At 35.6% G+C, this 24,729-nt stretch overlaps 1 protein-coding gene across 1 annotated transcript; it reads left to right on the forward strand.

The window, feature by feature from the left end:
* Positions 1-594: 594 nt before the first annotated feature.
* Positions 595-23,108, forward strand: LOC148661628 (kazal-type serine protease inhibitor domain-containing protein 1-like). Its single transcript, XM_088635644.1, has 5 exons — positions 595-973; positions 4,726-5,349; positions 17,663-17,823; positions 20,063-20,210; positions 21,811-23,108. The coding sequence occupies exons 2-5, from the start codon at positions 4,842-4,844 to the stop codon at positions 21,903-21,905; spliced, it is 912 nt and encodes a 303-aa protein (XP_088491770.1). The 5' UTR covers positions 595-973; positions 4,726-4,841; the 3' UTR covers positions 21,906-23,108.
* Positions 23,109-24,729: the final 1,621 nt, after the last annotated feature.

The raw sequence follows: 24,729 nt of genomic DNA on the forward strand, positions 1-24,729 counted from the left end.
AGAAACTGCTGCATTGATTGAATTAATGAGGAATTTTTAGAAAGGCCAGATTGTGCAAGCCCAAGATGGAATTTAGTCAGGCACACCAGAGTAACAACCCCTAGTCTTCTGAACTATGGAATGGGATTCCCTGACATGCATGGTCAGGTTCCATCTAAGCTCATGCATCTCAAGTCTACATGTTTGGAGAGAAAACAAGCAGAGTTGCCAAGCTGGAGGAAACAAGAGGGGGAGGAACAAAGTGTAGAGATTTGTTTCTGCAGCATCATGTCAGCACTGCTGACATTTTATTGTGTTAGACATTTTTTTGTAAGTTTGCTCCCTTGGGACCACGAAAATACATGGACGTCAACAAATTCCAACACCTTGTTTTAACAACTATGGTTAACCACACTCAGAAGATAGGGTGATTAAATGGAAAGGTTAATAAAGAGAAGAAGTGAAGCTTACTGAAGAATACAGTTCAGATTTTATTGGCATTTAAATCATCAGCTGCATCAGACCACAAAAGTAGCTGACTATATTGTAGCACTTTTCAACAGAACACAGTGAGACCTTCAAACTCACAGGGAGTGCTGGAGTTTTAGACCTTAGGATCAGAAAAGGAGAGAACAAAGAGAGCAAAGAAAGGAATAGACAAAAAAGAATAAAAAAGGACTGGGTGGGACAGTGTGAGGGGTACCCGACAAAAGAGAAAGAGAAAACAACAAGAGACAAAAGGAAGCAAGAAGCTGAAGGGAGAGCAAGGGAAAGGCAAAGAACTGGGTGGGGGAGAGAGAAAGCCAAGGAAGGAATCACATTTCATTCTGACATCACAAGTCTTCATTGAGAGACGGGCTGTGAGTAGCAATAGCCACTGGAAAGGAGCTGCTTAAGCACTGCATAGTGCTTCTGTTCACTAGACTGACAATCTCCCTTCAATAAGGGATTCCTGCTATCCACAGCAGCTGACAACTTCACAACAGATTGAACGGTAAGCAATACATTCTGCCTTAAGATTCCATATTCTCAACTAAGCATTTGCATCTTCTATAAAAATGGTTGATAGTTGTATTATTGAGGTTTTTTCCATAAGTATGCCTAGCACATATTAGCCATGAAGAGAGAACACATCTGAGACCAAACAGAACTTATACATTGTGTATTTAAACCTGAAATTTACATGAAATGTTGTAATTCCATATTCCATTCAAGATCAATCATTCTGAACAACTTTTTCTGACGAGACTATAGGGTAGTTCTGTACATTTTCACCTGTAGTATCTGTTTTACAGATTTTAAGGTGTTTTACGAAATGTGTGAACAAAAATGAGTTATAGTGAGGGATAATAAATGTTTTGGAGAAAATGATCTTTTGACTTTAGGTTTTTGAAGTGTTTGTATTGCTTAGCAAAAAGTTTGCTGATTCACTGGGTGGTAGAAATATTTTGCTGATTTTATTAATATTAATTGTGCTATGTGCACTTGAAACATGTTATTTTTCTGAAATCTTAAACCACAGCATCTTCTATATTCTACCCCCATGGCTCCAAGTCCACATGAATTTTCCACCTGACCCCGAACTTAACTGAAATCTGATGAAAGAAATGAATCAAGATAAAGCAAAGCTGGCTTAGCTCATAGCAAGTCAGAAATGTCCTGCATGGTTTACACTTTACAGTATATTCAAAACAACCTCAGCCACTGTCTCATAATATATGGCAACATACTATAGTTTGCCTCTGTGATTACTGAGGAATGTCACACTTATCAGCATATTAGAAATTTATGAATTTATATTTCACTTTAGCAGATGGTCTTTGATTAATCTTGATTAAGGCGAAAAACTTCACTATGTCAACAATATTTTTTCAGCCGACAACATCTTCCTCATTAAACTTCCCACTTGCAGTTAATCTGTTTCTTCAATAAAATTAAACTGGTGCATAATATTTCTACCTCACAAAAACAATCTTTCTTTGAGTCTTCCAATACAACGTACTGTAACTGTATGAATTATCTGCAGAAATGAGGTGGGAAGACTTATTCTTTTTAATATCATCTAAACTTTGAAAACTGCTACATTTAAAAAACCATCAGGAAAAAAAATAGTTTTATTTAAAGTCATGTGTTGGTTAACTCATAAAAGCTTGATTTTGAGCTTTCTGATATTTTCCTGTGAGCTTGACAATGGTGTCTACAGACAGATGTGATTTGGATTAAATATTGTAAGAAACTTCAAGTATAGCATCACTATTAAATGTTCAAAAAACAATTCACCATTTCAGCACAAGTATTTATCCTGGTCTGTTTTGTGCTGTTGGAGAGAGTTCATCTCTTGGGATAATCTCAGTGAAGGAAACAAAATTAAATTCAATGATAAATCTGATCTTGAGAGACTTCATGAAAGTGATGAAACTGGGCACAGCTAATAGTTCTTGGGTAAAAGAAGACTTAATTTGCTTAATTGGAATAGTGTTTTAAAGCTACAGAGCAGGAATCAGAGTCAGGGGTCATGGCACATATGCAACAGATGGGGATGGTTTGGAGGGAGACAGGAAGAAGGGAAAGCTGCCTGTACAAAGAGTCAGTCTGCAATAACAGTTAAGGCATGTTCTAAGACTACCTTTAAAGAAAAATAAAGGATAAATACCACAGGGACTTAAAAAAGGAAATCAGCAAATCACACAATTTTTGCCATTGCACAACCATCTACTGTAAAACATCCATGCTTTTTATGGAGCTGAGTGATTTCTACTGTATACAAAATATGTGGAACATTAAATGCAACCTAGTACTATTTGTTTCAATACACAGAAGTGTAAGTTTCGTGTGAGGCAAAGTGTCTCCTTAAAGGTGTAAGGCTTCTACTGTATCAATCTAGAAATATGTGCTTTAAATGAATTAAAGGCAGAAGAAGATGAAAAAGAAGTTAATATCCACCACAGTGATTAAAAACACATGGATCTCCTCAACCTGTCAAAATCCATTAACAAAATAATCTCATGTTTTTGTACCTGTTCTGTGCCAGGAAGAATAAGACAAACAAAATGTCTGAATCTATTCATTCATTTAGATGGTCTGTTTGACAGGTATTAAGGCAGCAGGAAATGCAAACTGTGACAGCAAGGAAAATAAGACCAGAGACTAAAATAAGATGCCATATCTTTGGGTTCCTTTATTATTGTTTGAACAGTGGGTTAATGTTACACATTTCATGAAATGTCACATTAAAGATTGGTTCTTCAAACTGTTTTATAAACAAGACAAATTCTGTAGTCTTTTAGAAGCTGCAGTTACTATAACTGCTCTTTTTTAAAACTGTGTAGGAATTAATAACGTAGTTAAATTAATGTAACACAAAACATTTCTTTCACACACCATGTATCTTCACTCCAAATTTATAAACATTATACTGAATATGATTTGAGTAGAGCCATATGTTTTTTTTTAACATTTGTATTGAAAAAATTAAAGAATATATGGGCTTGAGTGCATTACAGTAAAATATTTCAGAAAGAGGTCTTATGCTTTTATAAATCACAAAATCAAAGCTAGAGTTGTAAATTATAGATTAGATCTAGTGCATATTATAGATTAGGTAAAATGAAGTAGCAGTTTCAGTAACACTTATCTCCACTCCTTGTAGCAATTACAGCAATTCATTGACCCAAACAAAACTCACATATGATCTTGGTTGATTTGATTACGGTCAGTCTTGCTCCATTATTGCTAGGATTTAGAAAATCCTTTGAAGAGTGCAAATTTGACATACAGTGATGTCTCAGATATAGTTCATGTGATTTAAATCTTAATTCATCAGAGAAAAGCACAATAGCCAGCTGAATTGGGTCATCCATTTAACTACAGCTTGGAGGTGCCTGGGGACAAGAAGTGGTCACTGAACAGACTGATGAACATAGATTTCTTTTATACATAAGTCCCTCAGAACAGAACACAAACTAATACTATCATGGCAAGGAAGAATTTCTGCTGTTCAGTAAGCACTATGAAAGCAATTACTAGACTGCATCATTTTGGTGCCTGCTAACTAGTTAGCCTGCTAACTAATGTCTGTCCATTTTGTAACAGGTGCCTCACGGTCTTACTTACCAGCATCTCCAAAGATACTAGACAGTTGTGCTTTGTAGTTTGAAATGTTCTGTTATATGTTAAACAAGGAGCTTTTCTGCAGAAGTTCTATATTAGGATATTGTTCCTCTCACGGAAATATCCCAGTGACATAAAAAGTCATTGACCAGCATCAAAATACAAACGTTAACCTTGAGGTTGTGAACAACTTTAGTAGCCTAAAGAGTGTGTACTTGCATGTGCTGCTTTTTAATCTCAACCAAGTGATGTCTCCTCTTTGAAAATGCTCTTTCCATTATTTCTGTTATTTCTCCATAATGGTCTGTACTTTAATAATAATTAAATCAAAATGCAATGTATCCCCAAAAGGGAATGGTAGTTTACAAATAATAACGAACAATTAAAGCATGAAGTTGAAAAATGAAAAAAAGACAGCCCCTTGAGTATAAAAAGATTTTCCTTTGCAGAGGCAGGTTTTGATCACTCACGTGAAACACACTCAGTATTAGCAGTTCTCACCAAAACATGTGTTGCAGTTTCTTTACCTACTGAATGGATAATCCGCTACCCCATGCCATATATTAATTACTCACTGCATGAAAGAGTTCATTCAATTATGTTGAGGAAGAAGAAAATTGTGTTTTGTTTCCAAAGGGCTGGAGAGACAAAAGTGTAATGACTATCGGTCAACCTGAAAGGAAACAAAGAAGCAACACAGGAGCAGGACATGAAGTGATGGATTATTTTGGAAGAAAACTCCTAGCTTGCTGATGGAAATGCAGCATTTGAAGTACCACATGTCCTGTTGTGGGGCACTGCTTCTGCTCTGCCTGGCCCTAGCACCCCGGCAGCTGGTCTTGGCAGCTCCCAGCGGCCCGGAGTACCTGCAGCGTGGCTGGCAAAGACTGCTGGAAGAAGGGGAAAGCTGTGCAGACTGCCGGCCTGAAGAATGCCCTCCACCTCGTGGCTGCCTAGCTGGAGTAGTAATGGACCACTGTGACTGCTGCTGGGAATGTGCCAATCTGGAGGGCCAGATCTGTGACCTGGACAACACCAACCACTTTTATGGAAAGTGCGGGGAGAACCTGGAGTGCAGGTTGGACATGGGGGACCTGCGCGAAGGGGAAGTTCCTGAGCCACAGTGCATGTGCATCTCCAACAAGGCAGTGTGTGGCTCTGACGGGAAGACATATCCTGAGATATGTAAATTTCAAGAGGTTGCTAATGCCAGGCCTGATGCCAAGCTAAATATATCCCACGAAGGGCCATGTGAAGCAGGTAAGATTTTCAAATTGTGAACACAGAGTGTTAAATTCAGCACTTGGTGTTAAACCGTTCTTAAGAGCAGAACACTGATTACGAGCATGTTACAGTGTTACATGACACCAAAAAGCTGGAGAATGCAAACACAATAAACTTTAAAACAGCATGACGTTACAAGTTCTGCTAGTATCCCAATTCACACATTAAGGTATTAAAACAAGAGTTTCCAGAGCAGAACAAAGCCACAGCTGTGAAATAGATTTTTTCAGAAGGTGGTCAGTTACTCATTTCTTCAGCCATGGTACTTTTCCAAAACAATATGTTTTCTCGCCATGGAAAAGAGCTGAGAAAGACAATGTCGTACTGTTCAGTTTTGAGCTGCTTCTTTTGAATCCTTCTTATAAGAGTGATAGTTTATTGAATAAAGTCCTGCACATTTACATTGGTTTTAAAACTTAAATTAAATTAACTTTGATATGTGTGTTTTTGGATGACATACTATAGCTACAGTATTACAGTGCTTGAACCTTCAGCACTGTAACACAGCACTTCAGAACAGTACCTTCTGTGTGAGTTTGCATGTCCTCCCCATAGCTGTTCTCTAAGTGTTCAAGTTTCCTTGACAGTCCAAAGACATGCTGTTTAGATTAATTGCTGCCCCTGAATTGTTTCCCATATGTGTTATATTTTTACATTACAGGTTAGGTTTTAGGCAGTTGTTTCTTCTCTTTCAATGATTCTCTGTTGTAAATGTTTGTTTACTGAAACAAATATCTCAACTTCAGATATAAAGAACTTACTAATTATTTTTAAATAATTAAAGCAGTGAACAGATTTCTTCCTTTTACTGTCAATTGTCAAATCCAGATACTGATGAACACTTGCATTTCTGTAGTTAGACTGTAATATTACTGTTTTTAGCGGAGGCAAAAACCAGTTTACCTCCATCACTGTAATACACCTGGTGGAAATGATTTGATCAGTGGTAGACATCTCTACAAAGTGCCACTGAATACAGTCACATGAATAATGCATGATCAAGGCTGTTTTAAAGTGCATTTCAACATATTTTCTTTTTCAAAGAATTGCAAAATGCATTTCATTAAATAATTTCATAAAATTCTGTAAAATCAGTTTACACAGGACTTTATTTCTAACACAAATGTTTGAGCTTCTCATTACAGTGTTGTGAATGTTTTACTGGTCTAGACAGGTGTAATTCCTATAAATAGAGAGGACACACAGGGCTAATTGACGAACACCTGGTCTGTGACCATTTGGCTTTTGGAATTCATGGCGTTCTTGTTATGAAGAATCTTTTTTTAAGGTTGGTGGTGAAGAAAATGTTTGAAGCGTCTGGTTTTAGACGAAGTCTTACTAGAACTAGGTGAGAAGTTTAAGATTTCAACTGCTTACTGAAATCACAATGAACAAATCCAGATTGCTGACACTTTAAACAAGTGGTTGTCTGACTTCATTGCATTGTGTGAGCAGCTATTATCCATTGTAACTATTTAGACATTTTGTATAAATCTTTAGAAGGAACATTATTACATACTAATGACAAAAAAATTAAAAACCACAAGTAAATAACCATCTTCCTTACAAACAGAACTTTATAATGATAGTGTGAAACATTACTAAATATCCATGAAGCTGACATCCATTTACAGCTACATAAAAGCTAAGGGCATTCAAAAGCCACCTTAACAAGCTGCCAGTACTTTGGGGAGCTGCCAAAGGCTGTAATTATTCCCTGATTTATGGGTTGTCAAAAAAGCTTGATACTTAGCAGTATGATGGCTTTGGCAGCATAAGGGACTAAACTTTTAAGTAGCAGTCGGTATTTTAATGGACAGCATTAAGTGCTCCTACTCCCTCCAATTTCTCTCAGGTTTCAAGGACACAAAAACAGAGCTGGTACGTTCTGCTGTCTTTTCTTAGGACTAGGGTCCCTCTCAAAGTAAAATGTAAAAGTAAAATGGATACAAAAATCTTTTCCAAGGAAGGAAATATTCAAATTTTAGCTAATGGCATGTGGGCATTCTATAACAACACAACTTCAAAAGCTAGAACACTTTCCTTCATTTGTCTTGTGACTAGTTAGCAAAAGGAAGACCGTCAAAATTTCATTGAAGTCTATACCAATTTCAAAATGTTGAGTCTTTCGTTTGGTGTATGCAGATTTAGGGAAGTGATGAACAATTCCAGTTCTAAAGAGTCTTGTTATAATGCACCATTCCAAAGAAGGCAGATGGTGTGTGGCAGCTTCTATCATAGTTTCAAATGGAGACTGTTGTGAATAATTTTAGAAAGAGATTACCAGGTGAGGAATGTCAAATTCATTTTTAAATTCAGACTTACACAAACCAATATGCTCCACAACTAGACATGACAATTGCAAAACTTACCTACCTTTGCATTTAATGCAATGTACTAGGTGTTGTGGATCATTTTGTTGTTTTATGGAACCCTCATCAAAGAATGATTAAGATCTTTTAGAAAGTCAGCCCTGCCAAAACATAACATAAAGACAATTGAAGATGAGATCACTTCAAGAGTCCTGTGAAGAGCAAATTATTTTTAATTCATCCAGCATAATTATCATTAAAGAGGTGTGTTTTTCAGGTCATCTCAAAGAAAATTTATAGTTTCAAAGAAAGGTAGTTTCTTTTCTCTTTTAATATGTACTACAGTGTAGGAAAGCGGTTCAGGGAAGAAACCAAATGTCAGATTTCTACAATGTAAGTGATCTAAAAGCCTGCTGTGTTGCTGACTATTTTTTCCATAAGGAACATTTTCACAGACAACTTCATCAACAACAGCTGAAACTCCAGCTCATACTCCAGTATAACTAGATTTAGATAAAGGTGTTATTTTAATCCTTCAGAGGACATGCCAAAACAAAAATCACAGACAAGCCGCAGTTAATACTACAAACAAGTGGTGCGGCAGCAGTTGCTGTGTCTACCTACACAAACTGTCAGTTCTTCTGAATAATGAAAACCTAGCTTGCTATTGCTGTGATACCACTGTTATATAGGAGGTTTACAGTATATGCGATTCAGATTCACAGAGCAGTCGTGCATTGCATTGTAAACAGAAAACATTTGCTTGTCTCCTTGGTGTTTATTCATTTTGGGGTTATTTGTTTTTGCTGAAGACTTTTTTCATGTGACATTTTACCGGCATTTATAAAACATTAATTGTATTAGTTGTTTAACTACAAATACACACAATAAAAACAGAACATGTCTAACCAAAGAAATTAGTTATATATTAGTTATGGACCTTTAAGGCATACTGACAGGTAATCAAAAAATAATAATTAATAGAACTAATTCTAGTTCCTGTTTAGTTGGCATTACATACATCAATGAAAATGCAATAACTTATGCAATATCTACAGTATAAATATAATTCTTTGGTCAAGCATGCTTGTTTAGCTGTCATTGTACCCTATAATGCCAAAAGGTCATGTGTCTGCTGGTTCGTATTGAAGTCATACTGCTGTTTTTCCTTAATCAATGATATACTGTACATTACATTTAAATTAAATGCAGGCAGTTGTCTAAAGAACCTGAAATTGTAAAAACAGACACATCGAAATATTTGTACTTCAGGTGCAGAATTACATACTGGAGACATTGTTCAATTTCACGTATGTTCCATACAATTTTCTGCCAGTAATTCTAAATAGATTCTGAAGCTTACTGCATCAGTCTTTACAGCAAAAGAAATTTGAAATGACAGGTGAAAAGAAATAAAATATTCTAAGAAAGCAACAATGAATGATTCTAATAGTTGGCACAATTTTGCTGATTTTCTTAATCCTTTACAATATTTACACACAACTATTCAACTAGAAGAGTTCTGCTACTTTATATGCCATGGCATACAAACATAAGTCTTGAACTAAGCTGGAGAGCAGTTATGTAATATATAACTCATTCTACAAGGATTGTGAATTTTGTATCCAGGTAAAGATTTTTATTCAAATTGGTCACACAACCTACTGCCATTGCCATTTCATTCTGCTTGTATTTCAACAAACACATTTTTGTATTTGCTTTATGCAATTTATTCTACAACATTAGTACATTTAAATAAAATCTCAAGATGAAGATCTTATCCCTTAATTCTTCAAAGTACAAAACAACTCTTAACTCCAAAATACTGCAGGAATTTGTTGTAGCTTTCCAAAGTATATTTCAGTAGTAAAGAACGATCATACAAATTTTGATCCCTTTTTTAATGAGCCTTTTTGGAAAGTATTTAATATTTGAGTTGTGCAACAGTTAAAACAAACATCTGTGGTTTTAAACCAGTTCTGTGAAGTTCTGTTGCCAAACAATCCCAAACAATCACAATCCCAAACGAAGAAGAAAGCATACTCAAAAATAGAACTTAAAAAGTATGTTTTGTATATAACAGCAATGGACTTGATAACCCTAGGCTATTTTTTCCCTTTTTCAATGCCATTTTCCAAAAGTGGCATAAGTGTTTACAGGGGTGAAAATTACTGTATACCACTGAGAAAAAAAACCTTCTATTTAATCAGTTTTATTGTTGCAAAAATAATGGTACAATTCATCTAAACTATTACAGATGTTTAAGGCAGATGTTTCAGTAATTTTGTTACCACCCTGTATTAGAATGTCTTTTCATAGAGGCATAAGTGAGGTCTTGCATTCAAAGACATTCCCTTGCGTGCCTTGTTTTTGTTTTCAGTTATGGAGTCAACATAAACTGATTGAAATCTGTTATTCAACTAATAAACAAGGTAGGGCTAAATGAATCATGGGCCATAATGAGACAAACCAGAATCTCATCTCTTAACCCCCTGTTACAACACTATCCAGAAACATCACATCTTAAAAATTTTATGACAGGCTTTTGCCATCCATACGGACAGTAACAATGATGTTCGCATGGTTTAGCTAAACATTGGTTAATGCTAGGCATTTTCCTGTGTTCAAGTTAAGTTTGTGTTACAATCGCAAACCTCTCCTCTTAAGGGCGCTCCAGCTCTTCCTTGTTTGCCTCATTCCCCGCACCTGTTCCTTGTTTCAGCCCCTTTTCAGATCCCCCTTAAAAGCCAGATGCTGACGCTAAGCCGGGCTCTGCATTGGTTTCCGTATCATGCGAGCCCGGGACCTGGATGCACCTGGCTCTGTTATGGTTTCAGCTTCTGTTCTTGTTCCCATTCCCGATTCCCCTGCCGGTCCCGACCCGGTTCTGGTTTTAAATAGTCTGTCCCAGATGGATTGTCTGGCCTTGGACTTTTGCCCTGCTTTCGGATTTCCCTCTTGACTCATCCCCGGATTGTTCGCCTCGGCCTCACCTCCCCCGACCACCAGCACTCCATGGACACGCCCCCCCTGTTTAATTCCTGTATCCTGCATGACTTTTTCCCCATGTTTTCTTCGCTAATCCCTGGATCGTGTCGTCTGCATAGGGTCTGGAAAGAACTCTCTCTGACAGTTTGGCTGTTTACTGATAATCTGTGACCACATAATATAGAAAAAAAGTTCACAAAAGATATAAAAAATGAAGATATACATATTTCAATTCAGCAGAAATCATGTATTATCTAATGATAATGGATATTAATTATATTTGAGATTCACCAGCCTTTGCTCCATGCAGCATCTCAATCTGTTCTGCAGTTTCTACAGGTCCTGAATGATAAATGACACAAATATGAATTCAGATACAATAGCACATCAATTGTATAACAGCAGAAATCTAACAATATTAAGGAATTAATCCACCCACTAACTCAGACCCTTAGTACTTATTGCCAAGGTTTTGTTTGAATGACATATGAAATCACTATGTATGGTTGACAGGTGAGCAATCTGTTTATTCGTAATTATTCCTGGTGTTTTTTGCAGTTTAGTAATACATAGGATATTTGCAGCAAGGCCTAAAAAGAGCAAAACAAATTCTAAATTTTATTGGAACTTTTTCTAATAATGAGGTCTGTGTTTGATACTGAAGACGAGTTTCTGCTTACTATTCTTTACAATGTGTGACCTCTTTTGAATTGAACACTCAACAGATTTTTAACCTGTTTCATTTATGTATGACTGTTAATTGACACCTCACCATCGTGAGGGAAAAAACTTCCATAGATTCTTTAGGATTCAAGGGAGCAAAATCATCAAAACACACGTTGGTATCAATTAACTATATTTTCACTGGTTGACAAATAAGGTAAACACTCGAGTCACATAAAAAGAAAATGAGAAGTAAATAAAGGAATATGATTTCAAAATAAATATACAGTCAGATGTAAAAGACAAAGAAATCCTGGAAATCCCTGAATAGCTGATCATTCTTCTCAGCTTCACAATCATTCACAGTTGCTGTGGCTCTTAACAATGCCTCCCGTGATTTAAAAGGAGACATGAAGAATAAAACAGCAGCTGTGTGTGGAATCAGCAGCATAATCTCATAAACTAATGGCTAAATCTTTAAGATATTTAAAAAAAAATTAAATATGCTCATATTAAATATGCTTTCCTACTGCAAAGCAGAAGTAAGTAAGATCTAAATTTCCCTGCTGTCTCAAGTCGCTTAATTTCCCCTCTGTGCAGTTCTCAACTTCCTGGAATTTCATCTGGTCTGGTGCATGTGGAGCTCCAGCAGAGGACATACTGTCTAGGGCTGGGGTGCACCATCTAGTTCCTGGATGGACAGTGCATCTACACATTTTTTTTTCAAACTCAGCATTTAAAAACCTTAATGAACGTATTATTGGTTTAATAGGAAATTTATAGGTTGAACTCAGGCTTTAAGGGGCTGGTGCTTTAAATAACCTAGAATCCCTGCAGACACGTAGGACCTTCAGGACCAGAGTTGACTATCGGTAGAGTATACCTGAATCTAGCAATAGGAGAGTATAGCTTGTCCAGTGTGAGGTATTTTTCACCTCTGTAGTCCACTCTGCTTAATGCTGTCTAAACTGCTCACAAACTGTAGCTGGTCTTGTGACTATTGCTCTACAAGATTACCTTTCCTGAAGCTGTTTCTCACTCTCTCTCAGTTCTTCCCATACAGTGCATGTCTGTCCATCTTTAAAAATGGAGGAAAGGGCAAATGAATAATTTGCTTCAGTTTAAATCAAGGGTTTTATTCATTACAACTGATGGAATTGTTTTGGTAAGCAAGATATAATGAACAGAGGACAAAATATAGCAACGAATAGAATAAAATTAATTCAATCTAAAACATAGTTAATATGTAACAAATTAAATCTAGAATAAAGCAAGATAATTCAAATTTCCTCACACTAATTCATTACTTATAAGGTGACAGATTGAGAAATGTTTTGTTCACAGGGTTATTCATCACAAGAACTGAAAATGTTCAAAAAGACACACATAGATATTTCACCCTTAAAGAGAATTCCAGAGGGGAAAAGAAACACAATGTAAAGCAAAAAGCATCTGTTGTGGCTTATTATGTATCCACCCAGATATTTTTACTGCTTGCATTTGGCATCCAAAGAATGCTAAAATGGTGTGTATCAAGTGATCCATGCAAAAGGTTTCTTCTCTTGAAATATAAAGCCAATCTGAGCGTGCAGTGGAACAATACAAAACACTGTAATCCCTCTGGGAAATAATCTTGTATGGAATGAGCATGCCAGTGGTCAGCCAAACAAGATTTTCCAAAAATCATAAATTCTAAATTCAGAAGAAATAGTCCCTTCATTATTCGCATTTGGGCTTAGGGAAGGAGAATTGATGTGTACCCAATTATAGAAGTATTGTGACAGGAGCCTGCAAAACATTATGGGATGTTAACATTATTTTCAAATGCTCAGTAGAAGTTACCTTATTTGCTCATAGCTTGGTTTTATGAGTATAAAGTATATGTATAATATAATACAATAATGAAATACATATAGTATGTTAATGAAATGTGGATTTTTTCTTTGTCATTAAATGTTGAATACAATAGACTATAGATTGTAACGTCTAGAAGAAAGGTCTTTTCAGGTTGGCTTAAAATTAAAAAGGAGATCACTAGTGAGATCAATGTGCCACACAATGAATCTGGTAATGATGAGATCACTTGAAACCTTATGTATCCTATAGAATGAGGGTACCAGTGCTATACTATACTAACTGCTCTGAAAAAGAAATATGCAATGTTGTGGAGTCTTTTCACTAAAAGAGAAAACAGATTAACAGCATAAGTTAAAAAAAGCATGAGTAATATTTGAAGTGTTGTTTAGAACACAGAGAATAAAAACATAAAAAATAAAAATTTACATGAATAAGGAATCATGAATTACTGAGCCTAATTGCACATGACAAAATGAAATCATTAGCATATGAAGATTTCCAAACTTGACAGTAAGCAAGATTGTTTTTATTTGTGAGAGGAGACAGATTCCTCCTTGCTGAGACTACACAAAGGGACTTTGTTTTCCTGAGGTCTCTGAGTATTCAATAAGAGAAAGGTAGAAGGTTTTGGGATCAAAAGACTATCTTCTGATGAAAACATAAATTTAACATATTCTTACCATACTCTAGGATCTTATTGTGTTCAGCAGTCTATTTAGAGCTGACGTTAAAAGACCATCAGTTTTTTTTTTCTGAAGAACAAATAAAAAACTGCATCTTCATAATCTTTAAATGATTTAACATTCAATGAGAGAAAGTGAGGTTCCTTTAATTAAAGACTCTCAGCTTTAAATTAAAATGGGCATGTCTTGCACCATTAAATCTGCACATTGAGTTCTGAAAAAGATGATGATTGACTTTAGTGCCAGTTATACAGCTGTGAGCATGACATTTTCTAGAAAAAATAAATTTATCCTCTAAACGCAAAGCTGTAATGTAAATAGTCTGTGAATTTCACAGTTACTGGTGAAGTCTCTCAGTATTTCGAAGACCAGCACATGCATACCATTTTTCAAACAAGGTTTTAAGTATTGTTAACAAGCACATTTTTAGGTGTGCTATGACCCAAAAGACTTTAAAGCTGTTCTTTATTTCTGTTTTTTTTTCTTTTATCATTTTGGGAGATATACTGTAAGGCTATCTGTTCTTACAAGGTGGGGATTTACATCAGTAATTTAGAAAATATTATAAACAGGCCTTTACGTGAATATATTTTTTTCTTTCTCTCCAGGTTTATGAAATCCACATTGAAACCCTAGCCTATGTAATCTTTAGGCCTTACTTGTATCCAAGTTTGTCCCCTTAAGGGATATATCACTAAGTTCATTTTATTGCTCAATTTACTCAAAAGCAGATTGAGCGGATATTACAACAACTCTCTTAGCTTCTTTGAGATTGCAGGGAGACAGTGCCATGCTCATAAATTCTCAGTGCTATGTTAGTCTTATGTTAAAAACGTATACCTATGGGAAGATATATAACTGAAGGTCACTGCTACTTTACTTTTAGACTGATAACAAGAATGTACATTACTGGTGATGTATTGTTCCCTCTGTAATGTTTCATGCTCTAAAGTCAGTATTATAGCTTTCACCCATTGTGATTTACCTAAGCTGATCACTGCTGTTTGCTAAATTGACAAATCTTTTGCAGTTTAAGTTCCCATAATAGGATTTATCCAAGTTCCCCTGACACACTAATGGCATCAATAACTGTGAAACATTACAGAAAAGGCACCCCTGTGCAAGATTCCCTGGAAATTAAATTCCATGTCCCTAGAGGCAGATGGATTTTGTTCCCCTGCCGACATTGCTTGATTTGATTGGATTCTCTTCTTCCCAAAGAGATTGTCAAATCTGGGGTCTTCATATAAAAGCTGACCCTCTGCAAGGAATGAAGGAAAGGGCTATATGAGAGCATGCCATGTGCCCAGACTGTATACCCAGCTGTCACCATGACCAATCAATTAAAGTAAAGACTTGCATGAGCTTTGTAGAGCTTTCAGGGCCTAGAAATTCTTTCCTTATGCAGGGCTGTGGGATTCTAAAACACATTTACTGTAATTAGAGAGACAACAAAATGTATTTTTATTAATGTAGAGTTCTAACACAAAGTTTTTCACACATCCCAAAACTAGTTTGATAAATATTACAGGTACAGTGCCTTGCGAAAGTATTCGGCCCCCTTGAACTTTTCAACCTTTTGCCACATTTCAGGCTTCAAACATAAAGATATAAATTTTTTATTTTATGTGAAGAATCACCAACAAGTGGGACACAATTGTGAAGTGGAACGAAATCTATTGGATTTTTGAAACTTTTTTAACTAATAAAAAAATGAAAAGTGGGGCGTGCAAAATTATTCGGCCCCCTTGCGTTAATACTTTGTAGAGCCACCTTTTGCTGCGATTACAGCTGCAAGTCGCTTGGGGTATGTCTCTATCAGTTTTGCACATCGAGAGACTGAAATTCTTGCCCATTCTTCCTTGCAAAATAGCTCGAGCTCAGTGAGGTTGGATGGAGAGCGTTTGTGAACAGCAGTTTTCAGCTCTTTCCACAGATTCTCGATTGGATTCAGGTCTGGACTTTGACTTGGCCATTCAAACACCTGGATACGTTTATTTGTGAACCATTCCTTTGTAGATTTTGCTGTATGTTTGGGATCATTGTCTTGTTGAAAGATAAATCTCCGTCCCAGTTTCAGGTCTTTTGCAGACTCCAACAGGTTTTCATCCAGAATGGTCCTGTATTTGGCTGCATCCATCTTCCCCTAAATTTTAACCATCTTCCCTGTCCCTGCTGAAGAAAAACAGGCCCAAACCATGATGCTGCCACCACCATGTTTGACAGTGGGGATGGTGTGTTGAGGGTGATGAGCTGTGTTGCTTTTACGCCAAACATATCGTTTTGCATTGTGGCCAAAAAGTTCGATTTTGGTTTCATCTGACCAGAGCACTTTCTTCCACATGTTTGGGGTGTCTCCCAGGTGGCTTGTGGCAAACTTTTGACGAGACTTTTTATGGATATCTTTGAGAAATGGCTTTCTTCTTGCCACTCTTCCATAAAGGCCAGATTTGTGCAGTGTAAGACTGATTGTTGTCCTATGGACAGACTCTCCCACCTCAGCTGTAGTTCTCTGCAGTTCATCCAGAGTGATCATGGGCCTCTTGGCTGCATCTCTGATCAGTCTTCTCCTTGTCTGAGCTGAAAGTTTAGAGGGACGGCCAGGTCTTGGTAGATTTGCAGTGGTCTGATACTCCTTCCATTTCAAGATGATCGCTTGCACAGTGCTCCTTGGGATGTTTGAAGCTTGGGAAATCTTTTTGTATCCAAATCCGGCTTTAAACTTCTCCACAACAGTATTACGGACCTGCCTGGTGTGTTCCTTGGTCTTCATGATGCTCTCTGCACTTTCAACAGAACCTTGAGACTATCACAGAGCAGGTGCATTTATACAGAGACTTGATTACACACAGGTGGATTCTATTTATCACCATCAGTCATTTAGGACAACATTGGATCATTCAGAGATCCTCGCTGAACTTCTGGAGTGAGTTTGCTGCACTGAAAGTAAAGGGGCCGAATAATTTTGCACGCCCCACTTTTCATTTTTTTATTAGTTAAAAAAGTTTCAAAAATCCAATAGATTTCGTTCCACTTCACAATTGTGTCCCACTTGTTGGTGATTCTTCACATAAAATAAAAAATTTATATCTTTATGTTTGAAGCCTGAAATGTGGCAAAAGGTTGAAAAGTTCAAGGGGGCCGAATACTTTCGCAAGGCACTGTATATATTTCTACTGCTCTGTTTTGTAATAGACTTTAAGTCTAATGTGGATACTTGAATAGTCAAAGAAAATCTTAAATCTTACAGCTGAATTGGTTTTGTGAGTGTTGAACTGATGTGAGCACATAATGAGATCTAAACCCTCCTTACAAGACAATATAGGAAAACACTTCATCCTAGATTTTCTACTGACCAAAACTATCTTCATAATACAAAAGGAGTATTGTATCAGAGTCCTTCAAATGACCAGGGGACTTGGTCAAAGATGTTTGCACAAAACAGAATTTGCTCTTTATTTGCAGAATGTTTTTCTGAAGACACCATGAAATCTAGAAACAAATTAGAAGTTAATCTCTTTCATTTTAATATTTTGTTATTTAAAAAGTGTTCCATTTTGAAAGAGTAAAAAAAAAAGTCGATCAAAATGTGTTCACGTTGGCTTGGTAAGTACTTTGTTGGAGGATGCAAAAACTATATTAAAGTACATTACAGTTTTGTTCAAGTGTAGTTATAGACAAAATGGCATCCTGACTCACTCCTATCATACAATCCCATGAATTCTACCATATGGTCTAGTTATGGTTTCCCTTTAGCTACTAACTGAATTGTATGCTTTTGTGCAGCCCCACATATCATCTCTCCACCGTACGACATATGGAACGTGACTGGTGAGGATGTCATTTTCGGTTGTGAGGTATTTGCTTATCCCATGGCCTCAATTGAATGGAGAAAAGATGGAACAGAAATGTTTCTGCCAGGAGATGATCCCCATATCTCGGTCCAGGTAATTGACAAACACCTGTCTTTTCCAGTGACAATAACAAGAGGGTAGGTGACTCAACAGCAGAATCCAAATTTGTAAAACTCGAAAGATTATGGTAATAAATAAGCCTAGAGTAGCTTTTACATTAAAAATATTAATCTAATTTTGATTTTGCTCTACACCGTTAAGTCAGGAAATAAATATCAGGCATGACATAAATTATTTTGGTTTTGTCCTACAGTATGTTAAGAAAACATCATTATAGGATCAAATTAACAATAAAACATTTATTTCGTTTCTCGTCTCATGGATAACAAAACCATAATAAGTACAAAAATATATCAGTTTTAAAGATATATCAAATATTTATTATTAGCATAACATAAAGTTATTATTATAGAAAGTTTAAAAAATGCCATAACTTAAAATACGTTTCAAAATACAGATGTGTTAATAGTAGTACTACCATAAATATAATATTATTTTATTATTATATCTATATATAATAATCTAAAAAGGTTTAAATTCACACTTACTAAAATATGCATTATATTGGTAGCTATTTTCACTGTGATTAAAGTTTGGAATTGTACTGTTGAAACAAGTACTATTACAATGTAAAGTTTTCAAGATGTTTTTGCTTATCTGTTTGCCACCTGCCTATTTAGACACATGGAAACAACATTTCTCTAAAGAAAGTAGAGTTTGCCAGAGAAAATAGAGGATTGATAGAGTTTTGTTGCTAACTCAATTGCTACCAAGATACATTGCTCTATTTAACTAGGGATATATTTTCTTTGTTTGATTTTAGACAGTCATCCAACAGTTTTTGAATGACCAAGTAGTGAATTATATTTTAACCTTTTTTCTTCATCTATACAGTACAGTATGTATATAATTATCCTCCTTTTAGCACAGCTAGTGGCGGTCTTGATTCTTGTTGTGCTTTAGTGAAGGCAAGGTGAAAGAGGGTTTGAGATTGTGGTTACGACATTTCTGTTCACTCATTATAATATTATGGAAATTCTTTCCATTGTGAATTAGAAAAGAAGCAAATAAACATTTATTTTATTTTTATTTGTTTTTTTTTAGTTATCTCTCATGATATCTGGATCAAGATAGTTACAAAGCCTGTATATTGCTTTACAAGTAAGAGGTTTGCAGGAACTGTTATACAGTACGTATGAATATGACCGTATACTGTAGCTTCTTCAAAATAAAGAAGAGTGGTTTAGTTTAGTATTCCTATTTGCTGAATTTGGGTTTATGTATCAGCTCTACACAATTTCATAACAGTCCAGAGCACTCTGAAGAAAAATGTAAAAGGATAATTGTCCTACATTAGATGAAGCACTGTGATTTGTTGACAGATTTTATGAAAAACAGAAGTGACAGATTTCCAGATTGTTCAAAGTGCTTATTGAGCAGATATTGAGTTACACTATCCAGCAACATCAAGGCTCTTTGGATATAATTACTATTCCTGCTCTGTTATCTGTTTGGTCTGGAATATGTGTCTCCCAACTCATAGAGAATAAAGGCATTAGAAAGAACTTGGCGCAGCAAAGAATGAACACAGCAAGAAAACTAAAATACTCTATATATTCTTTACTGAAACCTAAGTGCTGCCTTTTGCCACTTTTCTACAGCCACAATACTACTTATAATAGGATTCAGATGTTAGCTTTTCCAAAGTGTAATTTTCTGCCCAAAATACATATCATTTCTTGCTGCCCAGTAAGAATTAGTACCTTCAGCCTGAAATTAAATGTGCTGGATAATGAGGTGAGTGCTGTAATCAAATATTTTAGTGCGATAGCTATTTCAGCAAAAGAAAGACAACTTTTAGGAGCAGCATAAGAAGATTTCTGCTGCCAAAAGCAAAAAATTAATTTGATCAAAGTATTTAAATACTTCATTTTTTTTCTGCTGTTTTACAAGTTTTGAGTAATTTGTTTTTTCATCTGTACTTCTGTTCTATAATGAATGTAGTGCATGAGTGAGTATAGTAGTGACCCAAAACACTTGAGTCACAGCATCTACTGAAGTTACCATAGAAGCAAAACTGTAGAAAGGAAGGAAGAAAAGAAAAAAGAACAAGCATAAACAAGTTATTGGTGTCAAGAAGTAGCAAACGTTGTATCAGAAATATAACTGTTCAAATTGCATATACTGTAGCGGCATCTCAACTAATAGGAGCAGCGTACTGTATGAACCCCATTTTAATAAAGCATATTAATAGAGTAATCATCTACCTCAGTTCAGAGGTGGCCCACAGAAGTATGAGGTCTCTGGGTGGCTGCAGATCCAAAGGGTTCGTCTGACAGATGAGGGGACCTACCACTGCTATGCCAGAAATCGACATGGAGGAGTGACAGCGACAGCCACCCTAACTGTAATCACTCCAGGTAAGACTGCTGAAACCTTCGTATGGTCATGGTTGTCTTGCCACTATTTGCACAGTATGTATGAATAGATGTTATGTGATGCTACGGAGAATTTATTACAGATTTGTACTATAGTTCTTTAAAATATGGGTTTATATTTTGATATTTCTCTCACAGTGATAAGAGCATAAGATTCTAAGCTCTCTAGATATTCTTTCCACAGGTTGGCACATAACAACATCTTATTAAAAAATCCTGTTGTTAACTTAAAAGCTAAGCAGAATCTCGTCTTCTGCCTGCCACAAGTGACAAACTATTCACTGGAGGTGAAACCAATTGAAACCAATTTAAAAAGAAACCTATTAATTCCATGGCTGCTTGTTGTGCATTTAGTCAGTGCTGTTGGATCTCCAGACCCCATTATATGACAGAGTTTTGATTTGAAAAAATATTTGAAACAGCTTTTTTTCAGTTACTCAAATCCCTTTACAGAAAGTTTGATTCCCTATTCCCTAATCTAATTCTAGTGTTGACATGACTCAATTTCTCAATCTGATAACTCTGTAATAGAATTTCCATTGGATTTCTCCAGCAAAACAGACATAATGAATGAGATTATATACAAGTGATTTAAAATGACCTTATACTGCTAAGGCCATTTCAGATGTGTTAGGTATAATGCACTCATACTTTTGACTGTATCATTACAAAGTTCTGATGAATTAAGTCTGAAAGTGTATCTCAGGTACATGTAGGAAAGCAGACAAACTCTTGAAAGAGCACTGAAAACACACAGTGCCCTTGAACAAAATACACAGCATAATATAAGAAGGACTGCAATTTGATTACTTCCAGTAAAGGTGGAACTACTTCAGACTTGGTTTATCCTCTTTTTTTCACTTGAACCTGACTTTCTCTCTTTCCCCTAAAGTGCAGATAAATTGCCACTTGAAAAGCCATGTAGATCCTTTAAAATTACAAGATGTGCGAAAAGCATCCTTGTACCCATTTCATTTGAAAAATGTCATCTTTTATCTGAAGGCAAGACAAAGTTTCTTATTATTTATTGCTGGTTTGGGAGCCTTGAAGTGTACACTAGTGACACTATGGAACTTTTCATCCTTCTCAGGGTCAGATGTTTTCAGTACTTTTAAAGGCAAGACTCTTATTTAAAAATACTCAATGTACTGTTGCTTTGGATTATAGGAGTCTACAGAGAAGCAACTGCTGTTAGTCACATAATGACAATTAAAGGGCGGTAAGAAAATGTCTAACAAAGCAAACTTACTGTACAGTAGATAAGTGTAATAGCAGGTTTATTTGATATGGTGAGACGCGTCTCCCTCAAACAATTCTTTGAGATCTACCTAGGTTTCTTATTATAAATGACTATATGATATATATAAACTCAATATATGTAACATACTGTATGAAATAATTATAGTTTTTTTACCTGTATGTATATAATTAACTACTATGATATGTCTGAAAACATTATTTTTTAAAGCCTGGTCCCCTTACATTTTTGTTTTTGTCTGTCTTAGCTGAGTGTGATACACAGTTCTCCTGCTCTAACTAAATAATATGTTCTGACATCTCACATCTCTTGTTTGTGTTCCAGACCAGCTGAATTCAACTACACTGCAGCTACCTAAACCACCTCGTCACTATACTGAAGATTACTCTGATTCGGAGGACTTTGATGACTATTATTGAATTAGTTTTGCTCTCATTCTGTTTGTGTGTCATCCAGGTCCAGGGTTTCTCAGGTTCAGTCTTTCAAAGAAATCCCATTATTGACTTGCTGTTTTTCATCTGTGAATTGGTAAGAGTGGGATTTAGCAACCAGTTTGCTGTCCCTTAGTTCTTTCTCGGTACAGCTTATATCATGTGCAATACTTGTGGAACTTCTATTTCTTTTGACTGGTTTCAAATGTGCCAAGTAAGAGGTAAATTTCTATTCAGTTGTCATATAGTATGTACTGTAGGTGTTCATTTAAAAGAAAGTTAAAAGTTTTTTAAGTAGTTCACATAGGGAGCTGCATCAGCATGCGTAGGCTGCAAAGAAACAGGTTACAGGTTTATTCCAGGCTGAAAAGAGAAGAAAGGAAACACTGCGTTTCGGCTGTGGAGCCTTCCTCAGGTGTGAGAACCTGCTCCTTAGCAGTTTTTTTTAAATACAGGTTTCTTTATTCTAAAAAAATAAAAGTATTTTTAAGCCTATGTTCTATTTCCAAATGCATTCCATAGCTAGAAGTTACTATATACTGTAAATATAACAGATATGATTTGCTTGATTTTATAAACACTGATTTTTATTGTGTATGGAGCATAAAAGTATCTATTAAACTCTTCATTGGTGACACTCAATATAAATCACAACCAACATCCCTGTTACAGGCCAGTATTAGCAAGGAAAGGAATTTTCACAAGCACTTGTTACATTCCCCTTCCTGTTTTTTCTATTTAACATCTTCGGTATTTTTTAAAATAGTTTGAGAACGTTTGTGTTTTACATTACAAAAACTAAAATGGTAATCTATTCAGAAAATGAACAATATGTGCTTCCTATTTCTATCTTTTGTTTTATGAAGCAGAAAAGTTAAAATTATATTCTGATATTTGTCTTTGTAACAAGGACGTGAACTGATACTTTTCAGTGAAACTGTCTAGAAAATATTTATTATTTTTCATGTATATTCTGTGTCTTTAAGTTCTCCTTTGTAGTGTTTTCTGCTGGTCAATCTATATCAGCTGTGTGTATAACAAATTCACTTGTTATGTATTGTAAATATTTAATCATACTATTGTACAAATAAACAAAGTGTCTGTATTTCAGTATCTGTATAAGGCTGTAATATATATAATTACATTTAGAATTTAGAAGTAAAAAATAACTATGCCTGTATTAGATCCAAAGTTAGATGTTTTGCTGTCATTCTTGGTTTTGGATTTTTAAAGTTCTGTGAAGAAGTCTTTGCATACAAAACACTTCAAAAAATATCTTTGGGAAGTGGTAACTTGAAGGGGAAAATTAAACTCAGGCCTCTATACTTCTTAGCAGTATGAACCAGTAATCTGTCTTCTCATCTGGGCAGTCTCATCAAACACTTTTTCAACATGGTGTTGCAGTTTGGTTTGACATTTGTCAGTACAGCATGTGTTTGACATAATATTGGTAACAGGATTGTTTCCCTTGTTTTTCCTTTTCTCTCCGTTATCTTAGTACAGCAGGTATGCGAGCAATGTTAGAGAATTTGTCTGTGCCTTCAGCTGTGCAGGGTAATTGTAACAGTACAGTGTGTAATTGCATTGAAAGTGACAATGAACGGGGAAAAACATAACCAACCACCTGATTGTGGTATCTATCAATGGTTGTAACAGAAAATGTTAAAGTCATTTACTGAGAGCACTAGTTTTTTTGTTTCTATTTTTTTTGTATGTTCTTTTCTGGGAAAAAGAAAACTTCCATTATATTCTGTTTCTGTGAAGCCTGAATCTATTCCTCTAGAAAGACATTTGTATGATGACTCTCCAGTTTCTACTTCCTACAAACCAGACTTTAAACATTAAATGTAAAGCCACATGTACTTTTGGTAAAGTTTCTCTTATGTTTCAAGAATTCAAAAAATGATCAGCATTTTATAGGTGTCCCTACCTTTATCTCCATTAAGATACACTACATAGCTCCGGAAATGCATATATTACTGAAAATCTAGTAATCATAATCATGATGACTGACAAAAACATCCTTATCATTTACACAAAACTGTTTTTTACTTGCCCTTGGAGTCTTTAAAAATATAAAGTACAGCAATGACATTTGTGAAATCACTTAGTCCAGTAGCTGAACTTTTTTCACAGAGGTACTGCAAAACATCATGAATTACACAAAATTATTAAGGAAGCAGTGTCGCCTAGTGGCTAGACAGTTTTTAAAGAGATTATTCAAAGGGCACACGCATATTTTATATTGGTTCCTCACCAACTGCATAACATTAATGTCACTACTGCCAAATTCCTGACTTATACGCAATGGCAAGACAAATGTGATAAGCTTCAATCATGACTATGTAATTACAGCAAAGCCAAACAGTGCTTTTTGAAAAAAGATCAATTAACTTTCACTTTAGCCATTCTCCTCCTGTAATTTGTCATGAAAAGAAGCAATACAGGATCACTGTCTTCTTTTATTATTTCTTCTCAACGGAAGCCCATTAGATCTGATTGATGACCCCTCAGAGAAGAATTCCAGTAAAACATTGTGACACTCGGTAAACTGTGAAGTATTAAAAACAAATAGAAGCAAGCAATTCAAAACTCTGTCTTTTGGAATGGCAGATGTTTCATGCCAACCAAGAGAACTGATTTAGAAAAATGTATTTCCACTAACACAGTCTGGATTAAGAAATCTCTTTAAATCTTTTCAACACCATGTACTGTTGAGGGATAATTTAAGTATGATGTTTGCACTCCAGTCTTCACAAACAGCAAAACATTCAAAAGTGCTCAATGTGACCAAGCACAAGAGATGGGACCT

This window comes from Lepisosteus platostomus, chromosome 6 (genome assembly GCF_059453375.1).
Source record: "Lepisosteus platostomus isolate fLepPlt1 chromosome 6, fLepPlt1.hap1, whole genome shotgun sequence".
NCBI classification, from domain to species: Eukaryota; Metazoa; Chordata; class Actinopteri; order Semionotiformes; family Lepisosteidae; genus Lepisosteus; species Lepisosteus platostomus.

Coding starts and splice junctions, on each gene's coding strand:
- LOC148661628 (XM_088635644.1), top strand. CDS start 4,842: ATGGAAATGCAGCATTTGAAGTACCACATGTCCTGTTGTGGGGCACTG. Junction 5,350..17,662: donor CGAAGGGCCATGTGAAGCAG/GTAAGATTTTCA, acceptor GCTTTTGTGCAG/CCCCACATATCATCTCTCCA. Junction 20,211..21,810: donor CCTAACTGTAATCACTCCAG/GTAAGACTGCTG, acceptor TTTGTGTTCCAG/ACCAGCTGAATTCAACTACA.